The 26,403-nt window shown below is 35.0% G+C and overlaps 1 protein-coding gene across 3 annotated transcripts in view; it reads right to left on the bottom strand.

Annotated features, from left to right (window-relative positions):
- IFT81 (intraflagellar transport 81) overlaps nt 1-26,403 on the bottom strand; it is a 185,084-nt gene that overhangs the window by 49,706 nt on the left and 108,975 nt on the right. For 2 of the 3 annotated variants that reach the window (XM_021698603.1, XM_021698601.1), the window contains exons 6-12: nt 24,497-24,586; nt 21,365-21,430; nt 20,946-21,056; nt 19,714-19,798; nt 13,501-13,664; nt 12,084-12,179; nt 5,046-5,192 (exon numbers count right to left, since the gene is read on the bottom strand). In XM_021698603.1, coding sequence (XP_021554278.1) covers nt 5,046-5,192; nt 12,084-12,179; nt 13,501-13,664; nt 19,714-19,798; nt 20,946-21,056; nt 21,365-21,430; nt 24,497-24,586 — 759 coding nt within the window. Of the gene's footprint in view, nt 1-5,045; nt 5,193-12,083; nt 12,180-13,500; nt 13,665-19,713; nt 19,799-20,945; nt 21,057-21,364; nt 21,431-24,496; nt 24,587-26,403 lie in introns of those variants that run through there. The other variant, XM_044921123.1, reaches the window with a different exon arrangement.

Here is a 26,403-nt window from a genome sequence, read left to right on the forward strand (position 1 = left end):
TGAAATGCTGCCAACAAGGTAAGTTCATTAGAGACTCAGCACGCAGGCATTTGGTCTGGTCACTGAGGCATACTCTCTGTCTAGCCCTTACCAAAAGTTCAGGCTCTGAGAAGGAAAGCAGGTGTTCAAAATAAACCACATTCTTTGTATATACAGTTTAGGCACAGTGAGCAATTCTTATCAGGGAGTGGAGGGAATCTTTCTAAATTCCAAGTTCCTAGATGCCAGCCAAGGGCCAATCTTGCAAATAAGATTTTCTAAGAATAGCAGTTTCAGGCCTGCTATGTTAACTCTTTTTATGCACACCATCCTTTCTATAATCCTTTTGAAATTTAAGTGTAATTCTATTATGCCTTTTTTTTGTTCTCAGTTAATACCTAATCAATTCTTTCTATGAAAATTGCCAGACTTTTCATCCATTTTGGTTACCTTCATCTGGACTCTGCCTTGACTATGTCCTTCTTAAAACATATGCCAAAAATGTAAAACAGTATTCCAGGCATAATTTCACCATAAATAGGATATTACATTTTTCTTAATAGAGTATAATAATTTGTTTTCTAATGCTGCATTACTCATGGGTGGTATGTTGAGATGGTAGACAAAACTCAAATTCTACAACACTGTATTCATAATCCTATTAATGGCATTTTGTTTGTTTTAGCACAAAGCTCCTGCCTCCCAAAATGACTTTGAACCCTAATTCTATTATCTCTCTCAGGCTGACTATTCCTTCTAGCTTCCTGTCATGTGAAAATTACTAAGGGTTCTGGAGGGAGACCACCTCAATTCAAATCATGGTACTACTACTTACTAGCCATGTGATCTTGGGTAAGTTACCACATATCCTCCGTGTGCCTTAGTTCCCATATCTGTAAAAACTAGGAATAATGATCATAACTATCTCTTAGAGTTGTTCAATGAAATAAATGAGATAATGTATATAATAAGCCTAGGATGATGTCTGGCACATTGTAACTGCATAATAAACATTAACTATTAATTAATATAAATTATTGATAAGAATAATAAACAGGTTGGTATCAAGGACAAAGCTCCATGGCATTTTTGGGTAACTGCTTTCAGAGATGACAGCATTCACAATTCTTTGAGAATATCAATTCAACTAGATTTATACTTGGGTTTTTAAAAATTAATTAATTAATTAATTAATTTGACACAGAGAGAGAGCGAGCACAAGCAGGGGGAGCAGCAGAGGGAAAGGGAGAAGCAGGCTCCCCCCTGAGCAGGGAGCCCAATGTGGGGCTCAATCCTGGGCTCAGTCCCAGGACCCTGAGATCATGACCTGAGCCGAAGGCAGTAGCTTAACTGACTGAGCCACCCAGGCGTCTCTATACTTAGTTATTACATACTAAAATCCAATATAAAAAACCTCAAGATATAAAAAAACAGACATTCATTATCATCAATTTTTAGTTATGTTAAGAGACTATAGTGTCTAAATTTAACCTTCTTATCACCTACCAAATACTGGTGTGAAGAGAAAGAAATCAAGATAGACTAGACTGATAAGAAAATCTCTACCACTGAGAAGATAATTTCAACAGTTCAAGAAATTCCTACCCATGTCAGAAGTCTGGCACAATAAGAGATAAACACATTCCTGTGCCTACTGCCATAATTAAGCAAGGCAATACAATGAAAATAAAATGTTCAAGTGATAACCAAAGTACAATGCAAAAGAGGAGCATTTTTAGACACTTCATCTTTTATTAATAAGAAACATCCAGGGAATACTAATGAAAAAGTCTAATGAAGAACAAATGCCTGTAGCACTTGTCATCTGCAAACAGAAGAGCTAAATTCTCAGACGAAATGTAACATCTGGAATATTAACTTTAACAGCAGTAGGAAGCATCAAAATGCATACTTCAATACCGAACTTTAAAAACTGCTAGCTGACCTCTAAAAAGAAAATGACAAAGGAATATAAATTACTAAATGTGTAGTATTAACACAGTCACATTCCTAAATTTTTCCAAGAAAAGATTTATCAATCTTTTATCAATCTTAGTGACTGTCAGACCTGAGTTCAAATCCTTACTCTGCAACTCACTAACTGTGACTTTAGGCAAGTTACTTAAATTTCTCTAAGCCTATTTCCCCAATCACAAAATGGAGATAATATTTACTTCACAGTTTTTTTGAGAGGATGAATTAGGATATACTGCATGCATGTTTTATTGTGGTTAAACACACATAGTATAAAATTTGTCCTTTTAACCATTTTTAAGTGTACAGCTCTGTGGCATTAAGTATATTCACATCATTGTGCAACCGTCATCAAGGATATGTTTTTAAAGATTGAGCACACAGTAACTGCTCAGTGAATAGCAGCCAAAATGACTATCGTTAGTGTTATCCCATTCTGAGTCTGTGTAAATTATGTATCCATAAACAAAAACTATTTCATATTTATTTCTACTGAATTGCACCCAGTTTAGGAAATACTAATTTCAAGTTTTAAGCTGTAAACTATATTCTTAGCTTTCAAATTCTTCATTCAAATGACTGACAAAAATATAAAAATATCAAGAGCTTAACACTGAGCACTCAGCATGTGCTCGTGCTATTCTAAGCACTTTTTAGGTATTAATTCAATCTGTACAATTATAATTCTAGGAGGTATACAGTGATAACAGTCACATTTTACAGCTGAGCACAAAGAGGTTACGGAAGCTGCCCAAGGTTACCCATCTGGTAAGATGAAAAAGCCAGGAGATGCACTCAAACAACCAAATTCTAGAGCCCATGCCCTTAACCACTCCACTATACTGTCTTTCACACATGTAGTAACATGAGGCCCATAGGAATGATGACTTCCAGATGCCAGATGTTATATGTTGACTGAGCCTTCCAGTTTCTTGGAAGCTTTTGACATCCATTAGTTCGTGTGTTCTTCATAATGACAGTGAAGAGCAATCTCTCCCATTTTATAGATGGAGAAGTGATTTGCTCAAGGTCAATAGGAATATGTGAGAAAGACCTGGATCCCAGATTGGTCACTTATTACATATAAGTGCATCTATATCCCCCTGAGCTTCACTCAACTGTAAAATGGAAATAACAATAACAAGAATATAAGAAGTAAAGAAGTGTGTGTTTGCAAGGCATCTAGCACAGAGCCTTGTATAAAAAGTGGTCACTTAATGTTAGGCCCCCCTTCCTCATTCTCCTATTTGTGACTCCTGGTATAGTTATTCTTTCTAAATGCCATGCTACTACTCGATACCCTCTCACCAACTGTGTTAACAGATGGTTGGCAAAAAACATGATTTTTTGGTGATTACCATGTGATACCAAATGAAACCTCACTGAAGTCCAGCTATATTATATAATTTTAAGTATAACAAACTTCCTCCCTTTTGTCCATATGGTCTATCACTTTATCAAAGTAGAAAATAAAACTGGTCTACCAAGATTTGTCCTTTACAAAATTATGCTTAATGTTCCCCAATACCTTCTGTTCTTTTAAGTAACTGCCAAATGATTTACTTGATTTGTTCTAGTTTCTGACCAGATATTGTTTAAAAATTAAGTTGACCTTATCATTTCCAAAGTTATCTTTTTTCCCCTTAAAAAAAGTATGCTTTTTCTGTCATCAGACACTTCTCCTATTCACTATAATTTATCAAAAATAAAACTTAATAGGTTGGCACCATGTTCTTTCCCCCTCACATCTGCATAGAAGGAATATCTAATGCTGAATTTATAAATTCATTGCACTATTCATGCCAAATGTGACCACGGCAATTAGTATTTCTCATCAATTGGGCAGCATTTTCTTAAGACAAAAATGGTAGGAGATAGCATGGTCTCTTATAAAACAAAATTACTGCATAATTAACGCCCCCGCCCCCCCACTGGATTGCAAGGATGTCACAAAGCACACCCTGTTAGCTTCCAAGTAACATTTAAAATATTCCCATCTCTTAAAGCAATCTGGAAGTGGATGTTAAAAGCCAAAGGAATTTTTCAGTCACATGCTGACTGCTGAAATCTACTACTTTCCAAAAGGCTTACAGCATACTGGGAGGCTACAATCGGAAACACCACAGAGAAAAGTGGTACCGTGGGAACAACTCATTTGTGTTTGGCACAGTGAAGGTTCACTGCCAATTTGTAACAGTATGAATTTGGTAACAAATATGAATTTAAATACAAAGCCAAAAATGAAGTTTGGATGTGAGCAGCTTTTCGAAGTAGTTTTTGCTGAGGCCTAGTAGCTAAGTAGCTAATATAAAATAATGAGCTATAAGAAGTGGCAAAGTACAGGCAATGATTGGGAATTAAAATAACACCTATCACTTGATTTGCCTTAAAAAAAAAAGCGCTGTACTAAAACAAGATATTTTGCTTCATTTATTCATTCTTTCTTTAGCTAATTTTATGAAAATGAGATGGGGTGTTATATTTTTGGTGCTTAAGTTTAGCCATATATACAAATGACAATATTACTTGTCCTACTAATCTCACAAGTCTGACAGAAGGATAAATGAAATAACAGCTGTTAAAACACTGTTCAAAAATTTAAGTATACAGCAACACAAGATAGAGTTGTATTTTTAAAATTTACAAGCATCTACAATGAAATCATTTAAATGGTGCCAGTTCCAGTGGCTAAATACACATTACTGACAGAGTAACTTACTGATACTATTTTCTCATCCCTTTCTGGGATGACATTTATCAATGAATATGAATTTTTGTCTTATCTGTTAGTTCCTACTCATTTTGCCTTACTTTTATAACTTAATATTTATAATTAATAAAACCAATATAGATTTGCTTAATTAAAAAGTAAAAATTTGGAACATTATCTCATAAAATTACTAAGATCTATGTCATTAAAAGCAAGAATATCTTAATATTATTGCAAAGACTTTTCAGTTTTAAATAAATAGGTTTTATAAAATAAAATTAACTTTCCATTACTGATATTCAAACCAAAAAAGTAAAAAACATGAATGTTTTCAAACAAAAACAATATTCATATCCTTGTCCCATTAGACACCTTAACTTACTTCATCTCCCTTCAAAACTTCGGTGCCATCAAATTCACGGGTCTGATTTGTCTTCACTGACACCTCTCTCTCTAGGTTGGCTAACTTCTCCTTTGCTTCCTGAAGTTCCTCAGCTTTGGCTTCTTTTTTACGAGAAATGATGGATGCCTAATTGAGCATTAAATATGAATGTAAAATTAGACACACAATCAACTTTCTATTATCTTGTGAAATTACCAATTTTTTAGATTTTACCAAGAGAAATTTTCAATATCAGGTTGGCTTCTCCTAACCAATATCCTTTGCCCTACTACCTATCATCACCAGTTATCTGTTTAATATGAGTATGCAATGTATACTAAATATCAACCGCAAAACATTTGGAAGACAAAAGCCCTGAAAATATAGGCTATATCAGCAGAGAAACAAAATACAGTAACACTCGAACGTTAATGAAGATGCTTTCTAGGTAAGTAAATAGAAGCTCTCCTTAAGTCTTTTATTTTTCTGCATGGTAGGTTTCCTTTCACTGAAAGAAAACAATTATGTCTTACTCTCAAAACTACAACACAGATTATCTTACTTAAATTCAATATCCATACTTTGAAAATGAAATGTTAAAACATCTATTTGGGGCATTCTAATAAATAAAGTGCAGGTTTAAAATCAAACATGTGACTCACCAGAATTAGGCCAATGTTAACACAATCCAAACGGCTGCTCTTAGCCATGAATGCAGCACTTTATATTACTTAGCAACTCTTGGGGGATTTCCTTAAATGAACCATGGCGGTACTAGTTTAAGAAAAACATTAGCCAAACTGTCCTCTTAAGTGAAATAGTACAAATATTTTCTTCACACAAATTTGACAGGGGAGGGGAAATCTCTAATGCAAACCCTTTAAACAAGTCTATTCTCTCTGTTTAAAAAATGAAAGATGATGAAGGAATGTTTCTCTCTATGGAATTATTCTAGCCAAAAAAAAAAAGAGAGAGAGAGAGATAGAAGAATGATAAGAGTACCATAACCATACGGGAATCGATGGTATACTTCCTTAAAATGATAAAATAAATATAAAACTCAGCCCAAACCAGGATCTTATATTTAATAGAGAAACATGAGAGTATCTCCTACTAAATCTGGAACAAGGTAAAAATGCCCACTATCTCCACTATAATTTAATATTGTGTTGAAGGTATTTGCTCATACCATTAGACAAAAGAAAGCAATCTAAAGTGTAAGAATTTGACAGGAGAAATTGGAATTTTCATAGTATATGCTTATACACCTAAAAAACCCAAGAGAATCTATGGGAACACTACAGTAAACAAATCAACAGCACTTACAGACAAATCAGGAAGAAGACATAAAGAAAGAAAAGCCCTCAATTATAAGAGCAAAAAATAAAATAAAATATGTAAGCAAGAGAAATTCCAAAATGTTGAGGAAAACAAACACTCCTGAAAGACCAAAAAATAAACTTGAACAAATGGAGACACATAACATGTTCTTAGATGGGAAGACTCAAATACCATAAAGATGTAAGTTTGGAGGTAGGTGATAAATAAAAAGCAAACCCAATAATTTAAAAAATTATGTTTTTTCAAGAGCTGGACAAGTGGATAATAAAGCTTAAAGAACATATAAACAAGAATTGTAAGGAAAACCCTGAAAAAGTACAGCAACTGGGGGTGAAGGTGGCTACTTTTATCAGTTATTTGAACTTGATTACAAAGCTTCTGTAAATAAGTTGAGTACCTGAACAGAGAGGCCAATGGAAAAATAGAAAATACAGAAATAAATCCAACAGCATTTTTTTTTTTTTTTTTTATTTTTTTTTTTTTAAAGATTTTATTTATCTATTTGAGACAGAGAGCATGAGAGGGAGGAGGGTCAGAGGGAGAAGCAGACTCCCTGCCGAGCAGGGAGCCCGATGCGGGACTCGATCCCGGGACTCCAGGATCATGACCTGAGCCGAAGGCAGTCGCTTAACCAACTGAGCCACCCAGGCGCCCAATCCAACAGCATTTTTAAATTAGAACAAACAGAATCTCAAATCCATAGGGGTAAAAATGGACTTTTTAGTAGCTGGTATTGGGACAATTAGATAATTGGATAGCTATACACAATAAATAACATACACCAGAAAACAATTCTAAATAGATCAGAGAATTTAAATATAAAAAATTAAACAGAGAAGTCCAAAAAGAAAACTTGAGTAAATTTCTCTATAACTTGTAAGATGGAAAAATGTTCCTAAATATGCCTCAAAACCTGAAATAATAAGAGAAAAAACTATTAAATTTGATTTCATAAAAATAAAGAACTTTTCCATGGTGACATAACACTGTAAACAAAGTAAAAAGGCAAATACCAAACTGGGGCGAAATGTTACAATTATAAGCAAGACAAAGAGTAAATATTTCTTCTCTTCTTTTTCTTTTTCTTTAAAGTGGGCTCCACACCCAGCACAGAGCCCAACACGGGGCTTGAACTCATGACCCTGAGATCAAGGTGTGAGCTGAGACCAAGAGTCGGATGCTTATCTGACTGAGCCACCCAGGTGTCCCAAGAGTAAATTTTTCTAATATATAAAGAAAAAAAGGCTAACTACTCTAGAGAAAAATGGGGATATAGACATGAAGGGACAATTCACAGAAAAAGAAATTAAGATGACTGTTACTCACGTGAGAAGATGCTCAACCTTGTTTATAATAAGATAAGTAAAAATTAAAACTATCACAGGATATGATTTCTCATCTACAAGGATGGTAAAACTCTAAAAGTTCAACAACACACTCTATTGGGAGGCAGCAAGGAAACAGGCACTCTCCTACACTGCAGGTGGGAACATGAAATGCTGCAACCTCTATGGAGAGGAATTTGGCAATATCTAGCAAACTTACATATGCATTTACCCTTTGATGTAGCAATCTCACCTCTGGGACTATATCCTTAAGGTAATACTGGCAAAAATATGCAAAGACATAAACAAAAAGTTATCTACTGAAGCATGATTTGTAATAGCAAAAGAAAGGCAACAACCCAAATGTCCACCTGGTGATGGGCTGCATGAACTGTGGTATAACCACTCAATGGGGTACTATGTGACTGTGAACAGGAATAAGCATACCAACTAAGATGGCTATAATAAAAAAAAAAACAGATAATAACAAGTGTTGGTGAGGATGTGGAGAAATCAAAACCTTCATACACTGTTGGTGGGACTGGTTTGGAAACAGTGGCATTCCCTCAAAATGTTAAACACAGAATTATCAAACGAAATAGCAATTCCACTCCTAGGAATATACTCAAGAGAAATGAAAACGTATTTTCATACAAACACTCGTATAAGAAAGTTCATAGCAGCATTATTCATAACAGTCAAAAGTTAGAAATAACCCAAATGCCCATCAACTGATGAATGGATAAACAAAATATGATCTAGCCATACAATGGAATATTATTCAATAACAAAAAGAATAAAGTACTGACTCATGCTATAACATGAATGAACTTTAAAAGCTATGCTAAGTGAAAGAAGCTAGCCACAAAGGACCACATATTGTATGATTCCATTTGTATGAAGTGTCCATGATAGGCAATTCTATAGACAGTTTCGCTGCCTAGAGCTAAGGGTTGGGAAGGAAATGGGAAGTGACTGCTAATGGGTTAAGGGTTTCTTTTTGAGATGATAAAAATGTTCTAAAATTGATAGTAGTGATGGTTGCACAACTCTAAACATACTGAAAATCACTGAATTGTGCATTTTATATAGGTGAATTGTATGGTATATGAATTGTATCTCAATAAAGTTATAAAAAAAAGGGTTAAAGATTATTTTACTATTCACCAGCATATATCATTAAGAATTTTAAAAAGCAGGGTGCCTGGGTGGCTCAGTCAGTTAAGCGTCTGCCTTCAGCTCAGGTCATAATCCCAGGGTCCTGGGGTCGAGCCCCACATCAGGTTCCTTGCTCAGCAGGGAGCCTTGCTTCTCCCCTGCCTGCCACTCCCCCCTGCTTGTGCTTGCTCTCTCCCTCTCCCTCTCTGTGTCAAATAAATAAAATCTTTAAAAAAAAAAAAAAAGAGGGGCGCCTGGGTGGCTCAGTCGTTAAGCGTCTGCCTTCGGCTCAGGTCATGATCCCAGGATCCTGGGATCGAGCCCCACATCGGGCTCCCTGCTCGGCAGGAAGCCTGCGTCTCCCTCTCTCCCTGCTTGTGTTCCTGCTATCGCTCTCTCTCTGTCAAATAAATTAAAAAATCTTAAAAAAAAAAAAAAAAGAATCTTAAAAAGCATGGAAATATTAATATGCTCTTCCTTCTCTAAGAAGGAAGATATATGAATCTATGTATATATACTATTATTTTTAATGGAATAATAAAGTATACAAATTTTTAAAATTTACCTATGAGGGAAGGAACGATTGGGGTGGATAGCACCAGAGTAGATGCTAGAAACTTCTTTGAATATTTCTTGTTTTTTAGATTTGACTTGGAATCATGTAAATATTTTAAATAATTATAAAACAAATTATTCCCTAAAAAGTAATCCCTAGGGGTGCCTGGGTGGCTCAGTTGGTTAATTGGCCAACTCTGGATTTCAGCTCAGGTCATAATCTTGGGGGCCTGGGATAGAGCCCTGCGTTGGGCTCTGCACTCAGTAAGGAGTCTGCCTGAGGATTCTTTCTCTCCCTCTCCCTCTGCCCCTTCCCCTACTCAAGTGTATGCTCTCTCTCGCTCTCAAATAAATAAATAAATAGTAATCCCTAAAAATAAAAATAAACATATATACGTATCCAGTTTAATTTGTGGCATAACCATATAGAAGAACTATTCTAAGTGACTTTATTTTTTTATTTTTATTTTTTTAAAGATTTTATTTATTTATTTGAGAGAGACAATGAGAGACAGCACAAGAGGGAAGAGGGTCAGAGGGAGAAGCAGGCCCCCCGCTGAGCAGGGAGCCCGATGCGGGACTCGATCCCGGGACTCCAGGATCATGACCTGAGCCGAAGGCAGTCGCTTAACCAACTGAGCCACCCAGGCGCCCTATTCTAAGTGACTTTAAAACAGTAATTTGTCTATTCCTAGTGGGATATATCTTAAGGACAAAACAAACTGAAAAATAATTTTCAGCAGCAATCATATTTTTGGTGGTAGTATTATTACTTTTATTTTGAAACGGTTGTGTGTAAAGTGTGGATTAAAGCAAACAATGAATTAAATTATGTTAGTGTTACCGAGAACCATAATTTTCCATGTGGGATAAGGAGAAAGATGTGAGATTGATGCGAGAAGCCCAGTAGCCTTGAATCTGACCTGGAAGGGTAAGTATGAATTCATGGTGTATATTAGGAAGAGAGAAAGAAAAAAACTATTTCTTAGCTTTGGCCACTAAAAGACCTAAAAATAATGATCACCCAGGAGCAATGAGAAGTCCTAATACCCAGATTGCAGTCTCTAAATATTATTTCCTACTGAAGCTAATCAGACTCATAGAAGAAAGTCTAATTCCAAGCCTAGGGTAGGAAATATAAAAGATGAGCACAGAAATATCTTAGTCATACCAGAAAGCAAGGACATTATCAAAGACAAACAGAATCTTAAAAAGGAATCAGAAGTTACTTGAAAAGCCTCCTACTAGCCAAAAATGGGGCAATTGAGCATCATTAAGGAAAATGTTTTAAACTTACCAAATATAATTACATCAGTGATTCATAATGACATTAAGTAAACAAGCAACTAAAGAATGAAAAAGTACCTTAATTGATGGAGAATGAAAATGAGTTGGAGGAAACCAATTCTTTTTGAAAACTGAAGAATTAAGCATGTAGCCTGCCTTTCCTACATGAACTATAGCTCAGTTTAATCAAATTGTTGATGAGAGGAGGTTTCTTTTATAGAGGCAATCCAGCTAATAAATGAAGAAGGAATCAACAGTATCAATAGGACACTTATAGATAAACAAGTTTTTTCAATAAATTAACTGCAAGAAAATTATTAAATAGATAAATAAGCGGCAAAGAGAATCTACAGATTAAAAGAGACTTAAACATATCAATCAAATGCAGTGTATGAATTCTGTAAGGATCCCAATTAAAGCAACTAAAAAAAAAAAGAAAATCCAGGAAATGTGAACACTGACTGGATATTTGCCAATATCAAGGAATTATGACATTTTTCAGATACGGTATACTGTTAAGTTTTTTTAAGCCTTTATTTTTTAGACATACATTCTGAAATATTTATTGATGAAATGATATAAAGTCTAAGATTTGCTTTAAAATAATCCAGTTAGGTCCGGGGATTTAGTGAAACAAGAATGGCCATGACTGTTATAGCCTGGGACACATGAGCGTTTATTGGGCTATTTTCTCTACCTTTGTATATGTTAATTCTCCAGTATAAAAAGGTTTTTAAAAATTTTAGCAACTAAAAAAATTTTAGCATCTATGAAAAATGCTTTGTTACGTAGCTCAATATTTTCTGAGGTTACAAAATGCTCATCACACTAAACTCATCCTGACTGGGTTCTTTTCAGATAATCCATGGCTTTCATTTGAACCTTTTGTTTAGAAATACAGAACAACATTTATACCCTCATAATCTAATAGTTGTGGATAAAATGATAAATGCCTTAGCACTAAAATTTAACTTATTCTATACTTGCAAACTAACTTTAAACCTGAAAAGGTATATTGCCTTTAATTGATTAAAGATTATAAATATTTTGATTTTATACCACTTAAGGTAAGCTTTCATTTAAAAAATCAAGTTTCACACTCAACAGAAACACAAACAGCTCCATTACCACAGTTGGCAGTCGGTAAGGAAACTAAGCATGATCAGGTGTATTGAATTTCAAACTTGAACATGCATCTTTTGTGCCTTTTCCACAAATTCTTTGTTATAATCCGGAGATTAGCAATAAGAGAAGAATATTCTTTACCTCCTTCTTACTTTAAGACTATCCACAACACAGCCTGGGGTTTTTACAAAGATGTTCACCAATAAGATGAAAGATCTAAATATGAAGGCCAAAAGAGTGGTCTCACCTGTTGCCTATATAGTGAGAGTTTGCCTTCAATTGGCTCATTTCTCATCATTTTCTTTTCAATCAGCTGATTGATCTGTGTGTTTATTTCATTTATCTAAAACAGTATGAAGGTAAAGAAGGTTAAAACTCTTCCTATGATTATACAAACTAAGTGACATCTGGCCAAACCAAGCTTTGAATTTACTGTTCTTATCATCAGTGATTTCATGGGAGGAACAGGTTCATTAATGTTATAAGTGGGCTGTTACGGTTATTTTTAGAAACAATTTACATTTCATAGTTCATGATATATATTTACATATTTTGATGACTTATATAACCATCTATGTTTAAATTATACTAAAGTATTCTCTGTGAAATATTTGTACATTATTATCAGAAAGACAATTTCTACAAATCTGAAGTTACCCCTCACCTAGCTTGTGACTTTCAAGTCACTGCAAGTGATAAAGCAAATCCAGACTAACATTCCCCAGGGATTTAGTTCAAGGAATTCATGAACCCAACTGAGAGCTGACATGGATGACATCTAAAAACCCTTCCTGTTCTAATGATCTGTGATTTGATGATAGCTGCCATTTATCCTACCATTAATCCTTTACCAAATATAATAAAATAAAAGTGACTAAAGCCAATAGAAGCATATAGTCCCTCAAGTAATAAAAAAAAATTACATGGCTTTCAGTATATCTATCCTTTGAAAAGACTAGAGTTCTCCTGTTAATTGTATGACATTAAATTTGAGCCAAATCTCACTTGGACATGTAATTTCTATAAGTAAATTAAAAGAATAAAGTGGTCAGAATTATGTATTTAATTATAGTGGCTATTAAGCACATATTAAGCACATTAAAGGATTAGCAAATCAAAATCTCAATCGTCATAATATTTAATTGTTATTTTTTAAGAATACACTTCTGATTCGTGCTTTATTTCTATGGTATAAAAATTTTATAACATAAAACCAGGTTTCAATAAGCATTACAAGAAAGTTTAGTAATTCCAAAGCAGGCATAAAAGGCTAATACAAATATTTTAGTTTTAAATATAAAATTGCTATAATATTATTTTTGGAAATAAAAATTAATGATACATAAAATGTTTTAAAATTTACCATCTAAATGATTATATTACGAATACATAAACCTATGAGTCAATCATATGCATTAATTTACATATTCAAGCTACTTAGTTTCCTAATCAGTTGACTAAGTCTTTATAACAACACGTGGATTAAGTAACAGCATTACATGCTACAATTTCTCACAAAGAACCCCTCATAAAAGCTGTCAACTCAGCACAGGTTAACTTAAGAGTCAAGGGCAGGACACTATAGAAAGCAGTTCACATAATTTTCACAGGACTGGGGATGAGATAAAATTGGGAGCTATAAAAAGAAGATGATTGTCACTTACTTTAGATTCAAGCTCAAGGAGATCAGAATGGCCCATGGCAGGCTCTGAAACCACTTGTTGTAAAAAATGCAGTTCGTTTTTCTTGCTCTCTAATTCTTTAGGAAATTTTTCAGTTACCATATAAGAATTAAATTTTATCTCCTCCTCTAGCCTCTTCATTAAACCTTTAAAAATAAAATAAAATATTCAGCCCAAGAGAGTAGGTATAGTGATACTTTGTGCACTTTAAAATAGAAGACCTGAATAATAGGCATATCTATTAAAAGCAATCTCTATAATAAAAAAATTGACCACTGAAATTTTTTTTCCAATTTTTAAAAAGTAATCTCTACACCCAACATGGAGCTCAAACTCACAACCCCAAGATCAAGAGTCACACAATCCTCTGACTAAGCCAGCCAGGAGCCCCGACCATTGAAATCTTTTGATGTTAATTAGAATGATAACAAAGGACAATTTACACAGAAGAACATTAATATAATTTTAGAAAACGTAATATTATGATCTTTCCAAATTGCTACCTAATTCTTTTTTATACTTCACAACATACAAAAATAACATCCGCAGAGCCAGTATCTTTCAGGTCTTTTTTGCCTTTAAGTATTTAAAGCAGTCCACAACACAAATGGCAACATAAATGAAATCTCACCCAGATTCTTTCTTCTATAAGGGCCATTTACCCTTCTTCTTTCACAATACTTCTGGTGCAATTTATATTTCTATTCTAATACTTCATAAATGTTAATACATTATACTTTGTCAGCTTCAAACCAATGAAAACATTACTAAAAGTACAAGTTAAAATGCAAAAAAAAAAAAGAAATTATCTACATTCATAAACACTTTTGGCTTTCCATATTTGGTAGTTTTGATACTGTAAAGTATTAGCTTACAGTAAGTGGTAACTTAAATTATAAATACTTAATAAGTTTTCTTATTTTGGTAGAGCACACAAATATATACACACAGAGATTTTCAGTGAATAATGGTTTTGTTATAAATTCCCAGGCTAGAGAGCTTTAAAAAGTTTATTTCAGATCTTTCCATTACACATTTACAAATTCTGGCTTGACTCTTTAAAACACTGGATTTCCGGTTTAAGTAATCTACGTAGGTAGATTGCATAATAATTTGGCCCAAAGTCTTAACATTATTTTTAGTTCTGTTGTGCTAACCATATATTAACATGTAAAAATTTATTAATGGCAAAATCACAAGTTTTCCATCCATCCCTACAATTTCCCCCCGTTTTTAGGGACTGGGGAAAGGGAGAGAAGAGAAAGTGTTTAATGAATCAGACTATAATTAGGCAGTCATTCCTACATGGTTTCTGATTAAATCTACATCCTGGCATCTTTGGCTATTAGGTGACTAGTTTTTCCATCTTCAAGTTCTTAAACTACATGTAATCAGAGATGTAAAGAATCAAATCTAAAATGTTTTTAAAGATTTGAAAGTCTTAAATATTATTTTCCTTATTTAAAAGAAAGATTTGGGGCACCTGGGTGACTCAGTCAGTTGAGCATTTGACTCTTGATTTCGGCTCAGGTCATGATCAGGGTGGTGAGATCAAGCCTGTGGTCAGGATCCGCCCTCAGAGGGGAGTCTGCTTCTCTCCTTCTTCTCCCTCCCCCACCCCTCATGCTCTCCAGCGCTCTAATAAATAAATCTTTAAAAAAATAAAAGAGAGATTCAAATTTTAGAAAATACAAACTCATGTACAGTGATAGAAAGCAGATCAGTGGTTGCCTGGGAATAGGTAGAGGGACAGAAAGGGGCAAAAAGGAGCTATTACAAAGGACACAAGAAAATGTTTGGGGGTGATGGATATTATTTGTTATCTTGATTAAGGCTGATGGTTTCACCAGTCTGTACATTATGTCAAAACTTATCAAGTGTATACCTCAAATATGTGCTGTTTATTATATGTCCATTTTACCTCAATACAACTGTTAAAAAAATGTAAAAACAGGGTTTCTGTCACATTTTAAATTCTTCTCTTAAAAGTTCTAACTTAAGACCTTGAAAGTAGTCATATGTTCTATGCAGCTTTTAAAAAATTATCTTTCAAAATCCTGGTGAAATTAAATAGAAGGTCACTAAGATCTCAGTAAACTTTTTGATTAAAAACCCTCTAGAAATGTCTTACTGGCCCTACTATAGTTTAATGAGTAGCTTCTTTTATATAATAAATCTCATGAAAGTGTAGAGTATAAAGATGAATTAACTTCCATGAGTGTTTTATAATAAGGCTGTTACTCTGAAAAAATACAAAGCACATTCCTACACTAAAAATACTTATGTTATTTATGTAAATGGAAACTTTCCATAAGTCATTTTTTTGTTACTTAAAAAGTTTAGATAGACCTTGTTAAAGGAAATACCTGGATCAATTAAACATATTTCATCTACCCTTTTCCCAGGCTGCTGAATACAACCCTTAAGACTGTCTTCCAGAAAGATGTCAACAAAGCAAGAACTCCTTAACTTGCTGCTCCCCACCCCCAAAGAACATATATTGCACACATAATATCTTATTTTTATGTTTTCAGCCCTTTTTTTCTTACTTAACTCCCCTCCTATCTGAGGAAATGATCATTTTCTTCCTATCCAGGGATTTGGTCTCTACTCCTACCTCCTAACTACTTAACAGACTATTTACTGAAGGCCTGTTGTGTGTAATTTAGCATGCTAGGGCCTGGAAATAGAAAGACCAATTATGACTTGGTGACTAGTCTGGAGTTGAGTTGAGTCAGATTCAGATAATGCCAACAATTAACATATTGTGGTAATTGCTGCAGAACATTCAGTGCACAGCACACAGGAAAGGCTGCTATCACTTCTCACCTTCTCCTCATGGATCTTCAATCTCCATTTATCTGACTCTCTTCAGCACACAATCACCCTACACTACTACCCTCTCTCAGTCTAGGCACAGTACTGTCTTCCTCATTCATTTGTACACTCCCTCCCGCTCTCACCTCCTTTTCAAAGACAAGCAGTCAGAAGAAGCCTACCCTTTTATCTCTCCTTCATCTACTATATTTATGTTGTTTCAGGTCACTGTGCCTTGGCATGGAATGTCTTCTACTCCTTCACCTTTCCGACTTGAACTTAACTCAGGTGCTACCTAGTCCAGGAAGCCATTTGACTCTGTGATAGGGTTTGGTGTTTTGCCTCTTTGTTCTCATAGAACCCTGTGCTGAGCTTCATCAGCAAATTGGTAAAGCTGCATGATCACTATTCATTGCCTGTCTTTCCTGTATTAGACTGTGAGAACCTAAACATCTTTTTTCTATTCCTAGCCCCCAGCACAGTTCCTGACATGTAGTAGATGTTCAACAAATACTGAATTAATGCACTGTAGGTTTGAGATAATTATTTCTATTACTACTTAACAATGCAATTGATTTTATTATTTAGCAGCATCTACTAACATATTACTTATATTAATATTTTACACCAACATCTCAAGAGATGCATAAAACACAATTTTATTTGTGAATTTTATTACTAAGTGAATAATTATGTATTTCCTGGCCCAAACAACTTCTCTTTAGGCTAGAAAGCCAATGCAAAATAAAGACTATCAATTCAAATAAAAAATGAAATATTGCTCATGCTATAAATACCTCTGGATATTCTTTTTTTTTTTTTTAAAGATTTTATTTATTTATTTGAGAGAGAGAGAATGAGAGAGCGAGTACATGACAGGGGGGAGGGTCAGAGGGAGAAGCAGACTCCCTGCTGAGCAGGGAGCCCGATGCGGGACTCGATCCAGGGACTCCAGGATCATGACCTGAGCCGAAGGCAGTCGCTTAACCAACTGAGCCACCCAGGCGCCCAATACCTCTGGATATTCTGTGTAGTTGTCAAAATTAAAACATAATAGCAAGAAATATTTAACCTAGTAAGATTGAGGACAACAGATATTACAGAAATACATTTTCAGGTGAACATTATAAATTGTATTAAACTGCACTGATCAACTACTTGTTTTTCTGCATACCAAATCTTTCAATTCTTTTTTTTTTTTTTTAAAGATTTTATTTATTTATTTGACAGAGAGAGACACAGCGAGAGAGGGAACACAAGCAGGGGGAGTGGGAGAGGGAGAAGCAGGCTTCCCGCCGAGCAGGGAGCCCCATGCGGGGCTCGATCCCAGGACTCCATGAATTAACTTCCATCGTGACCTGAGCTGAAGGCAGACGCTTAACGACTGAGCCACCCAGGCGCCCCCAAATCTTTCAATTCTTACACACACTACCTTCATTTCAAAAAATTCACTATTAATAGTAAGTTCTAGTACTTAGTAAGAGTAGGCCTATACAAATTACTTATTGATATTAATTCTTAAATGGCTATATTTAATGGGTTTCTTTTGAAGATTTATCTTACTTTTTTGCACTAAACTGGGAAGGAACCTACATCAAATCCAAAGAATATACACTAAAAAGATATAGATTATACTAAGGAGAAAAAAAAATCATAAAAAAGTATTTTCTTTGTCCTGAAAATTAACATTCTCCTAAAAAGTGAAAACTTAGTGAATGAAGAATGAAATGACCCCAACAACTAATGCCTGGCAACTTCCAAGTATTGCTTGAATCTGAATTTATAAGACTAAGAGGCATAAGAGAATCTATGGAAAGCCACTAATTAACATGTATTAACCATATGTTTTGTAGGTAACACTATACTGGTTTTTCAAATATTAATTAAATATATTATATTTTCTTGATTCTGAGATGTCATTGATTAAATAACAAATATCATGGTAAATGTACATATAAAATGTAAGATATATCCCAATGGCAAAAACAATTAAAATGGGAAAGAATATGGGTCTAGAATTAAGGAAATACTGTATTATCTCTTTTAAGAGCTTTATTGAGATATAATTTACATGCCATAAAATTCACACATTTAAAGTGTGTAATTCAATGGTTTTTAGTAAATTCACAGAGTTGCACAACCATCACCACAATTAATTTTAGAACATTTTTATTGGCTTCTTTCAAGAAGCTCTATACTAATTAGCAGTCCCTTCCTCCCCATACCACATACACACAAGCTGTCATCTCCTACAACCCCTCAGCTCTAGGCAATCACTAGTTTGATTTTATCTCTCTAGATTTGCTTATTCTGGACATTTCATACAGATGGAATCGTATAATATGTGGTCTTTTGTGATGAGTTTCTTTCACTTAACATGTTTTTGAGGCTCATACATGTTGCAGTAGATATCAATACTTCATTCCTTTGCATTCCATTGTGTGGATATACCACATTTTGTTTATTCACTCATCAGCTTAGGGACATTTGGGCTGTTTTCACTTTTTAGCTATTATGAATAAGGCTGCTGTGAACATTTGTGTACAAATTTTTGTGCGAGCATAGGTTTTCAATTCCTTTGGGTAGATACCTAGGAATGAAACTAGGGTCATGGTAACTCTATGTTTAACCTTTTGAGGAACTGCCAGATATATTTTTCAAAGCAGTCACACCATTTTATATTCCCACCAGCAACATATGAGATTTCCATTTTCACCAACACATGTTATTGTCTGTCTTTTTTATTCTATGACTTATAGCTTAGAGTATAATATTTCATATAATACTACAGAAAGATGAATTAACCCTTGAGCAGCTAGATTTTTACACTGGAATATTTCTCCAGTACCAATGAGAGCTTTCCACTGCGCTTCCAGTGTACATGGTCTCCCTTCTGATGAGCAATAAAACTTTAAAAATGCCTGGGATGGGTTTGGTGGTGTAATCTGGAAATATCACAATTTATCTTCTAAGTAAAGCTCATGTGACAAAAGAGCCAGGATACTCATGTCATTAGCACAACCCAAGGGTCCAACACTTATTCCTTTTCTTTATAGCCCAGGCTTGATAACAATTATTCACATCTTCTCCACCTATCTTTTTCGTAACATCCATCCTAAGTATTTTATATGCTCATACACCAGAGAGCCTCCCTCCGCGGTGGTTTTCACTCCCTGCACTCTCTGACCAAACAGTGAATGGGAATTATAAAACCCCAGGTAAAAACTCAAGGATGTCTTTAACAGGGCTCTCATCCATTAACTAGGAAATGACACTTTAAAATGCTTAGCTATCACTAGATGATAATTAATTCCCATGAGTTGATTGCTTTAACTAATATTCTCTGATCATCTGTATCATACAATAGTTTCCACTTACTTTCAGGCTTTGCATCTGCTGCTGCATGGCGCATACTTTTCAGCTGATTTTGTACTCTTTGCAGTCTCTGCACTGCATGAAATAGCTTTAAAATACAAATAGATCCATTATTTGCTTAGTCTATTGAAACCTACCACTCACATAGACAAGCAAAGAAAAATACAAGTTCCGCATAATTCTTGCAATATAAAAAGAACAAATAATAAGAACTAAGAAAATTACTGTTGGGCCCAAAATGTAACTGGTTTTCTCAATACCTTTTCATGTAAAGCCTTTTTTAAAAAAGCTTTCAGAAAGTTTATTTTTAGTTATTGGTTGTACTTAGTAATCAAGGAAAAATACTTGGTAAAGAAATATACACACCAGGCTTTTCTTGTTATAACATGGTTTTCTTTTTTTTTCCTTTTTTTATTTTTAAGTAATCTCTATACTCAATGTGCAGCTTGAACCCACCACCCCAAGATCAAAAGCTGCATGCTCCACCAACTGAGCCAGCCAGGTGCCCCTAATATGGTTTTCTTAATTCTAAGAAATATTAGCATTCTCACAAATGATGTCTTAGAATCAGACACTGATGCTAAGTAACCACTCAGGGCCCAAGCAATGCAGCTTACTGGTTCAGGGGAACTACCATGATGCCAAATCAAGTTCCAAAAGAGTCAAACATCTCATTGAGTAGGAAATGGAGCTGATTTGAAGTATATTTTTAATGTATAAGTCTCCTTAGTTTTAAGACAGATTTTTAATAAAAGTAATCCTTTCGAGCCAAATTGTTTTTTCTTTAAGGCAAAGTCTAAAAATGTGGAGTATGGGTGATTTTGAGCCTTTTCATGATTTGCTTATTTGCCACGGTAATAAATTCTAGTGGATACCATGATCAGTAGTATAAATGGATATTCTCATAGCACCAGAATCTCAGGACACCCTTTAGAGATTCTACCAGTTTTATCAGCAGTTAATCTTAATGCTTAACATTACAATGAATGCCCCAACTCATGTTGGGTCAACATGAGTTAAGCATAGGCCAAAAGGTAGTATATAGATACATACCGGGTACAGAACCCAAAAAGTAGTATTATTGCTATTGGTGCCACAAAATCCTCTTAAGAGTATTCCATCATGTTAACAAAAGGAAACATAAACTACAATTGTAGAATTCTTTTTTCTTTATATTTGAATGATCAAATTTACTATTTCTTTCATCATGAGAATATAAACTTTTATGAGGATACCTGATTCTTTTGTTCCTGTTTCTGTTGTGCAAGAAATTCTTCTCTCTCTTTTTCAACTCGAAGTTGCCTTGCTATTTTAAGCATCCGTTGATGATTCTGAACTGTCTCCACCTACAGTAAGGGAATTAAGTAGTACATGTTACTGTCAAGTTAAAAGAAATTAGCATGTCACGTGACTCAGACATCCACTTATTTCTTTTTGGCAAACAGTACTCCCTAGAGATGACAGTAAAGTTCCATACTCCAGGTCCTTAAAAGTTCTGGGCTACTGCCTAGGGAGATTCCCTTTCTGTCAATGTCATTTGAGTCCATCCTCAGATGTACACCAATGCCTTGTTTAATCCTTATTTCTATTCCTAAATCTTTGCAAGTCCTTGGGACTTGGGGCCAAAGTCTTACAGTGCTAATTCTTGCCTTACCCTTTTCTTCAAACGTTCAACTCTCTTAATGAGCTGATCCTTTTCTTCCTCCATTGCACTGATATCCTAAAAAGGAGTCACGGAGACATTATAAGAAAAAGCATTCTTTGTAGATTTCAAATAAAGTTTTCATATGATTGTGCATCAACCGTCTTCACTCCCTTTTTTTTTTTTTTAAGATTTTATTTATTTGACAGAGAGAGACACAGCGAGAGAGGGAACACAAGCAGGGGGAGTGGGAGAGGGAGAAGCAGGCTTCCCGTGGAGCAGGGAGCCCGATGCGGGGCTCGATCCCAGGACCCTGGGATCATGACCTGAGCTGAAGGCAGACGCTTAATGACTGAGCCACCCAGGCGCCCCGACCGTCTTCACTACTTATAACCAGATCATTAAGGAACAAAGATCCTCTTTTGGATAAAGGGTATTTTTATTTCCCCTTAGGGTTCTTTATACAGGATAATTTTTTTTGGCAGCTTAGTGTTCATTCAGAAAAGCAACCAAAACAGGTTATAATATAGCAAGGTAAAGCTGCCAACCAGCACATTTGTGTTCTGATTCCAAATATGGGCACACGATTTTTCAAAAGTCTTCTATAATGGAAAGTGTACAGGCCTAAAACCATGAACGACAGTTGCTGACATCCCATCTGCTCTGTTAAATACCCAACTATATATTCTGTCAATTTTCCATCAAAATTATTTTTAAGGCTATGATGTTTTTTTAAAGATTTTATTTTTTATTTATTTGAGAGAGAGTGAGAGAGAGAGCACAAGAGGGGGTAGGGTCAGAGGGAGGAGCAGACTCCCTGCTCCGCGGGGAACCTGCTTCTCCCTCTGCCTCTGCCTCTCTCTCTCTCTCTCTCTCTCTATCTCTCATGAATAAATAAAATCTTAAAAAACAAAAACAAAAACATATATACCATCTAGCCTGGTAACTCCATGTCTGGGAATTTGTCCTAATAAAATATGCATGGAAGGTCAAAGACTTCTCTATGAGGAGTCTCGCAGATGCTAGTCATATCTAAAATTTGTAAATTACCAAATGCCTGAGAATTATTAAATAAACTATGGCACAATACAATGAAAGTCATGAAAAATTATGCAGAAGAACGTTTAATGACAGAAAAACTCATGATATGACATTACCTGAAAGAAGCAGATTACAACACTTATAGTACAATACAAAGAAAAAGATTTAAATATATTCACTAAAATGTCAATAGTACTTATGTCTACAGTGTGGGATTATGAGTGAATTATTTTCTATTCTTGCTTGTCATATTTTCTAAAAAGAGTATGTTCAAGAATAATGAAAATAAAATGACAGACTCTCAGTCATTTTATCATTTCAGTTTATTCACATGACATAACGGAGGAATAGTGGATGAATGTCCATCACTGTTCCTTCATACTGTAAGTATCCTATTTATGGGTCTTTCGCCCCCACTAAATGTAAGCTCATCTTTCATTCCTAATACACTCAACAAACTCTCATTGAGAACCTACATGTGCGGGGCATTGTGATAGACACTGGGGATACAGTGATGAACAAGATAGACAGACATGGCCCTTGCCCTAAAAGGGAATAAAGATAATTGGGAAAACAGACATTAAAGTAACTATAAGGGTGATGAGTATTATAAAACAAAAAGAATTGGGATAACTAATCCATCTAGGGAATCAGGGAAGGCCTCCCTGAGCAAGCAACTTCTACTGTTTCCTAATTAAGAAGATAAAGATGACATGGATAACTCAGGAATTCTAAAAATACAAAATTCACGAAAGTGGAATTAGCACGTGTTTAGGGAAAGAAGTTATATGCCTGGTGAAAAGGTTAAATTGTTTTTGAAGACCATGAAGAAACATGTGTCAAAAGTCCCCCAAATTTTCATATGTTTTAATATTTCTATAAATTTATCCTAAGGAAACAATTACAGATACCCCAAAATAAATTTATGTATACGATAAGCATAGCATTACCTATAATAGCAAAAAATAAAATAAGAAACCAAAAATGGTTAACCTATCCATACTATGCAAAATTATTTAGTCATTAAAAATCATATTTAGAGGTGCCTGGGTGGCTCAGCTGGTTAAGTGGCTGCCTCTTGATTTCAGCTCAGGCCATGATCTCAGGGTCATAAGATCAAACCCCACATCAGGCTCTGAGCTCAGTGGAGAGTCTGCTTGAGATTCTCTCTCTTCTTCTTCCTCTGCCTCACCCCCCCCCAAATTAAAAGAAAATCATATTTAGGGGGTGCCTAGGTGGCTCAGTTGGTAAAGCATTCAACTCTTGATTTTGGCTCAGGTCATGATCTCAGGGTCGTGAGAACAAGCCCCATGTTGCGCTCCAGGCTGTGGGTGTGGAGCCTACTTAAGATTCTCTCTCTCCCTCTCCCTCTGCCCCAAGTCCCAATCTAAAAAAAAAAAAATCATATTTAGAAAGATAACAATGTGAATATATGCAATGATTAAAAAAGCAAGATACAAATAACTATGTACAGCATGATCCCAAATACTCACCAACACAAACATACACACAAAGTCTGAAAGGATAGCAACTGAATGGTTTTTTCTTCTTTGTTCTCGTCTCTATTTTCTATTATATATATTTTATACTTTATATAATAGATATTTACTGTATATATATATAGAGAGAGAGAGAGAAAGACCCAAAATGTAATCTTTTTTAATCCATGGTAGTAGTCTATATAGTACATAAGAACTCATTATGAATTTACCTTGGTATCATTAATTTCTTCAGTAAAGAACTAGCAAAGGTTGGACAAAAGAAAATCTGCCACTTGCTATCACTAGCTCCCATATAGTTTTGGTTTTTTTTTTAAGATCTTATTTATCCATTTGAGAGAGAGAGAGAGCGAGAGATAGAGCACGAGCAGGGGAGAGAGGGAGAAGCAGGCTCCCCGCCAAGCAAGGAGCCCAATGCGGGGCTCAATTCCAGGATCCTGGGACCATGACCCGAGCCAAAGGTAGACACCCAACCAACTGAGCCACCCAGGCGCCCCAGCTCCCATATAGTTTTAAGACTCATACTGAATTAACTAAAAACAAAAATGGGAAAACTAATATTCAAATCTAAAAAAAAAATATTACTATATTTTCTTTTCTTTACCCTTCTTATTTCTGCTGTAGAAAATCCAGATGTCTTGAGTTGCTCACATTCTTTATGCAAAGTTTTAAAGGCTTCCATTAGCTCTTCATACTAAAAGACAAATTAAAAAATTATAAACTAATGACTAGATCCAGTAGACTTTTCTTCATCAGGTTATTGATTAACTTACAGTGATTACTTAAATCATTATATAATAGCATTAAAAATACATCCTTAAACATTTATATAAGACACAAAAAAAAGTAGGTGTGTATAATCTGGTCACTAAGTACTTCTCGAGCTTCCTCTCTGGTTAGTTCCCCTAATTCACATTCTATACTCCAGCTATGGTGATCTTTCAATCCTTGGAATATTCTATGCTCTCACCTCCAGTCTACACACCCCATTCCTTCTGAGAATACTTTATGGCTTCCTCACCCCTTACCTGGATAATTTCAGTTCATCTGTCAGGTCTCAGCATGGATACCACCATCCTCAGAGAAGACTTCTCTAGCCCTGTACCTATTCTAGATCAGAGTGTCATGATATCAGAATAAAAATCATGTAAAATTTTAATTGCCTAGTTACTTGTCTGTCTCCCTCCATTAGACAGCGAGAGTCAAGAGGACAAGAATACTATTATCCTGGGGCGCCTGGGTGGCTCAGTCGTTAAGCGTCTGCCTTAACGTCGGCTCAGGTCGTGATCCCGGGGTCCTGGGATCGAGTCCCGCATCGGGCTCCCTGCTCCGCGGGAAGCCGGCTTCTCCCTCTCCCACTCCCCCTGCTTGTGTTCCCTCTCTCGCTGTCTCTGTCAAATAAAATCTTTAAAAAAAAAAAAAAGAATACTATTATCCTGTATAATTTAGTATCCCTGGGGCCTAGCATGATGCATAACTGATATATTCAATAAAAAGTAGCTGAATGAATGAAAAAAATTACAACTCTTACCCAAAATTCTTTAAAGTTAGTATTTTTTTGTGAGCAATGACAGGAAATTAATATGTTTCTTGACTGATCATATCCTACAAATCTGTAAATCATTTATTCTAAAACTCCTCATTTAGAAAGACAACATACATTTTTTATTAGGTTCTGTGCTAACTGACTGGGTAAATGTATAAGTCATTTTAGATTTACACCTCAGATATGTTTCAAGAATAAACATGTCTTTATCATTAATTCTTCCATTAATTATCTGTGCATATTTAGTAAAAGCTATTAATAAACTTCTTCCAGAGGAATTAGTTTTTATCAGGTTTATTGACGAGGGAGTGTAGGAAGGAGAAAATATTTTACATTTACACTTCTCTATTTCTTACATTATGTAAAGCCTTCAAATGGAGGAATTGGGGTAGTCTCATTCTGCTGTACTTCTCCCATGAAATCTACTAGTAACATTTGACATGATTATTTACATAAATCTTTCAACACCCAAAATGTCTTAAGAGATCAATATTGACTCTATTTTGAGTGACTGCCACGGCTATCCAAAACAACAAAATATATGGGTGAAAAAACATTTAGTTTTGATTGTTCTGATTCAATCCCAATTTTGAGGACATACAGTATAGAAGCAACTCTACAAAACTGAAGGAAAACAATGATGGATAAGACATGATACCTGTCTTCACGCACCTCATAATCTATTGGGATAGACCGACAAACTATTCACAACAAACTGCACAAATCAGTCTATGTATATAGCATAGAATAAAAGCACAAAGGGCTAAACAGGGGCACTTTTTTAAATCAAAGTCCTTTGAAACCTTAAACCTGAATCCCTTCTTTCCATAGTCTTTGATCAGGAATGTGCTTTGAAATCCCAGGACCAAGATCCAGACCAGCCAGAATCCTCAGCAGTCAAGAACTTTTTTTTTTTAAGCTTTTTTTTTTTAAGATTTTATTTATTTATTTAAGGAAAAGAGAGA

This window comes from Neomonachus schauinslandi, chromosome 14 (assembly GCF_002201575.2).
Source record: "Neomonachus schauinslandi chromosome 14, ASM220157v2, whole genome shotgun sequence".
Lineage (NCBI taxonomy): Eukaryota > Metazoa > Chordata > Mammalia > Carnivora > Phocidae > Neomonachus > Neomonachus schauinslandi.